The 4,779-nt window shown below is 35.3% G+C and overlaps 1 protein-coding gene across 1 annotated transcript; it reads right to left on the reverse strand.

Annotated features, from left to right (window-relative positions):
• Window positions 1-2,143: 2,143 nt before the first annotated feature.
• On the reverse strand, window positions 2,144-2,768 carry LOC140885193 (uncharacterized). The gene has a single exon (XM_073292139.1). It carries the CDS (start codon window positions 2,641-2,643, stop codon window positions 2,323-2,325), a length of 321 nt encoding a protein of 106 aa, XP_073148240.1. The 5' UTR covers window positions 2,644-2,768; the 3' UTR covers window positions 2,144-2,322.
• Between the last annotated feature and the right edge of the window lie 2,011 nt (window positions 2,769-4,779).

Here is a 4,779-nt window from a genome sequence, read left to right on the forward strand (position 1 = left end):
AAACTTAACTCTTTAACTTCTTTTTTTCCATCGATATCTTATTGGGATTAGGGAGTTTATTAATAAATAACCACTTCCTCCAAATGATTCAAAATTTGAATCATCGGGCATGGGTCAGCCCTCATGGGCGACCCGTTAACCCATTATTTCTTACGGAAGGTTTCCGGTCTCGGAAAAGAATCGTATAATTTTAGTATCATCACCTACATAACTTGAACTCATTCATTCATCTATATATTATCTTATACCATATTATTAATTTTGAGGATCTTGAAATAACAAATTTAAGTGTCATGGTACGCTTTTTCAATATTAAAATGTTCTTCTCTTTAAAAAAATATGTGCAAATTGCTCAAAAATCCTTAATGCAAACATGTTTTGCTCTGCATTCCCTAGCCACTTTTTTGTACCACATTTTTTGTTAATTTGTACCAAATCTTGTATGGTTTTGTACCATATCTTGTATTGTTTTGTACCACATTTTATGACTAGGGACCCCAAAGCAAAACATGTTTGCATTTGGGGATTTTTGAGCAAATTTCCCTTAATATATATATATAAAATTCATTTTAAAATTTTATTATAACCCATATATTTTTAATATAAAGATTAATTAACACAAAAAATGCGGGTGATTGCATCGCGTGCCAAAATTGGCAAGGAGGTCTAAACTTACAAAAAGAAAATTTTACCAATCTCATTTCTCTAAATCTTCCTACAAAAAAATTTATTTAACTACTACTTTTATTAACCATGACATAACAATCGTGTGAATATTGAAATTAAAATTATGTCTCAAAATGGGCTAGCAGCTGGCTCATTTTTTAAACAAGTTGGGAAAACACGAACTCAACTCATCTATTTTAAATGATGTCACGACTCAACTCAACGGACTTACGTGTAATTTGTGTAATTTATTGGGTTGAGACGGATCAACCTGCAGCACACAACAACCCACAGTTAGATGAAACAGGGGCGTGCCGGCCTACCATTTGTTGGATTGGAAAATGCCACCGTTAAGCGGAGCGGGGGTGTGTCGGCATACTATTTTGTGGATTGAAAAATTGTCAATCCAATTCACCTATTTTATATCATAGGACGGGACAACCCGACAAGTCTAACTCATTTTGACACCTCTAATTTAAATCAATCCTTTAACCACTTGAAAACCAAGATTCATGGATTCAAATCAAGCTGATTCATCTCGTAGAGCCGGTAACCTGATCGCTCAAAGTTTTTTTTTAAAAAAAAAAAAAAAAAAAAAAAAAAAAAAAAAAAAAAAAGAAGAAGAAAAAGAGAAGAAAATTCAAGCTGAGTCACGGATTTAAAGACATTTTTTCTATTTAAATTGGTAAATAAATATTTCACCGAAACACAAGTTTCTATCGGATTTCATGGTCGGTCTCTCTCCCTTTGCAAGCTCTTACCATCAAATAAACAAAAACAAATGTTAAAAATTGATAGATTATTATATTTTAAATTTATGATAAAAAAAAATGTCATTTTGTTAAATGTTCCTTTAAATACAAGGACATATTTTTCAGTTTAAATAGGTTCAAACTTAATCAAAATGAAATAAAAACCATATGGAACCGCAATCGAATTTGTACCCAACTCCATCTTTGAATCTTGATCAGGCTACACAAGTACAAATAAAAATTCAAAATCCAACCTACACTTTCATTCATTAAGTTATTGGTTTGGTGCAAATAATAAAACGTTAAATCTTACACATAATTAAGGTCATAATTCATTATTATAACTCCTCAAACATAAAAATTCCAATGAAACTATCGTAGACCCAAAATAACTCATATAAAATTATTACTTTTAGTTAAAAGATATTATTGTTTGCTAAAAAATCATCTCACACATATAAATAATCTCACGAAAATCCTACTCTTTCATACATTTATTATGTTATGCATCATTCCTCGTTGACAAATGTCTAAAGACGGAAAGACATTTTTTAAAGGCAAACACTCATATAAGAGTGTGTCAAAGATCATTTTTTTTATTATAAATATGGATAGAATTGACCTGTATCATTTATAAAATTATCTCACAAGAGTGTTACTCTTTTTTAAATATGTACAGTCCCAAAATAACAAAGAACTTCCTGACATTCTCATTTCTGATGACTATGCAATTATTTATAAGTTGCGAAAACAATAAAATCTCTCCAAAATCATAATTTTTAAACAATTACAAGAAGAAGAAAAACAAAATTCCCACAAAATTACATGTATGGATACGAAATAAACAAACCCCCATAGGATTCGGTTAATTCAAATTATGATATATATTGTATATACAGTAATTTCAAGCATTTTGATGTTGTTGTGGAGGGAGCCTGAATCGGACCTGAGACGCCGGAGATTTGACGGCGACGCCGTGCCAGCAGATGCCGCCGCGGCACATCTCGTGCTCGTGGTCGCGAGCGATGAGGGCGTGGGTGGCCTTGCGCGACACGTCCCACGTGAGGCTCGCGATCAGAATCGCCGCCACGACGACGGTGGAGAGGACGATGACGCAGCCGCCGCTGAAGCTCCGCCCCGCCGCCAGCCCGTAAGCCTTCATGGCGGCGATCACTAGGAGGTAGAGCGTCGTGAGATTGCCCACCACCGCGTCGGAAATCGCCATTCTGGGCTTAGATCATGAGGTTGTCGGTGGATTTTGGGGGAGGAATTGGGAACGCAGATTCAAAATCCAAGGGGTTGAGAGACGGATTGGGTCGGTGAATTTAATGCTTCTCAGCTCGATGGGAGTGAAATTGTAGCAAACAAGTATTCAATTAACATACATACATATAACAATCGCCTGTTTTTAAAATATTTGCATTCACAATTAATAATTTCGACATACAAATTAATAATTTTAATTCAAATCCCCAAAAATTATAAAATATTTTTCATAAAATAGCTATAAAATGATAATTTTATAGTGAAAAATAATATCTTAAGCATAATAAGTCGTATAAGTGATCCATCTCGTAAAACGATCTAACGCGAGTTTTTTTTTCTAAATACTAAGGATTCTATGTATAAACTCTGTGTTTGTACTATTGGTTTTCCATGATATAATTAGTTTTGAAGTTCTATAGTTATTATTGTGTGTTCGTAAATTGGTTTTCTGTAAACAATTATTTTTGGAATCCTATAATTTTTTGTGGTTGTTTTTCGTTATTGTTTCGATGAAGTGTGATTTATTTAAAAAAATAGTGATATAATTATATTAAATATAGTTTTGATTTTTTAAATAATGCATGAATTTATGATTTTTTATAAATAATTTGGCAATAATATAATTTATATTGAAGATATAGATAATCGGTTCGGTGGGACACGAATACCATGATAATTTGAAAATTGATTTGTTATAAAATTTATAAAAAAATAATAAAAAATTAATCTATTTAATAATATTACAAGCCTTTTAGAGTCTGAAAATTTTCCGCTTTGGTTGATGAATATTGTAATGAACGACTTATCCTCTATTTAATTTTTCGTTTCTTGATGTGATTAACAATATCTGCGGCCTGCAGGACTAACTCTAGTCCCTCGGTCTGTCTCTCCCCCACTTCTTCACAGAAGAGTTGAGTACGACAACGTCGTCCGTACAACGCCTCAAAAGATGTCATCCCAATACTACGATGGTAACTGTTGTTGTACGCGAACTCAATCAATGGCAAATAATCTTGCCAGACTGAACCAAAATTCATAGCACACGCCCGAAGCATATCCTATAAGGTACGGATAGTGCGCTCTGTGTAGTGACCCTTACCGAGATCACCTACTAAACAGAACTAAGGCATGCAATTAACTTAATCAAACAGTAAACTAGAAATAAACTGCGGAAACAATAAATATTAATACAATCCCAAGGAAAGGAATCAGCAAATACTCAAATAGTTATACAACTAAATCGAACGCTGTATCAATCCAATACAAAAAAATAAACCTAGGAGAAGCTCCAGCTGGCCAACCACTGTCTAGCCCCTCTTGGATCCACCCGCCTCGTCCTATCGCAAATCTGCCCCATGGAATAGGGTGTGCAGAAACACAGAGTATGAGACGTGAGCATAAAACGCTCATCACGAGAGTATGAGTATACATGCATGCAAAGTGAACTCCCTACAACTCGAGGTCAAGAATCGGATAACAAAGACAGACCGGGTCCTGGTATGTAGCACGTTGTGCCGTTGCTTCAGGAGGTGTCTCACATACCGAAATACCAGTGGATACGCGGGACCCAAATCGATGGAAGTCCATCCACTAACGGGATAGGGTAAACCCTACTAACAGACATCTCAAAAGAGATAGCTCAAGATGCAAATGTATGCAACATAAAATCATGACATATAAATCATGCAGTCACATAATACATGCATACTCAGTCAGGATATCTCGAACAATACTTTCGTACCTCAAATACTAGGCGTGCTCTACCAGCTCTAGGTCTACGCCTATAATCCGCACTACAATGCCAAATAATACTAATATCATTATAGAGCTCTAAAAGCCTTATCTAAGCTATAGAATACTCCTAAATATTTTTAGGAAGCAAAAGCTATACCTGCGTTCGTCGTCAGCCCTTTGCTGTCGATTGCCTCAAAACTAGGCCACAGCTCCGCTACGACGCCTGGATCGCTACGCCACTTCCGGATTTCCGATGGGACGCCTAGAATGCCCTAGATCTAAGCTAGAAGGCTGAAGAAACGAGAGAGAAGAGGTGAATGGTGTGCTCAAATGTGAGAATCGGAACCCCTATTTATAGACC

The sequence above is a fragment of the Henckelia pumila genome, chromosome 2 (genome assembly GCF_033568475.1).
Source record: "Henckelia pumila isolate YLH828 chromosome 2, ASM3356847v2, whole genome shotgun sequence".
Classification (NCBI taxonomy): domain Eukaryota; kingdom Viridiplantae; phylum Streptophyta; class Magnoliopsida; order Lamiales; family Gesneriaceae; genus Henckelia; species Henckelia pumila.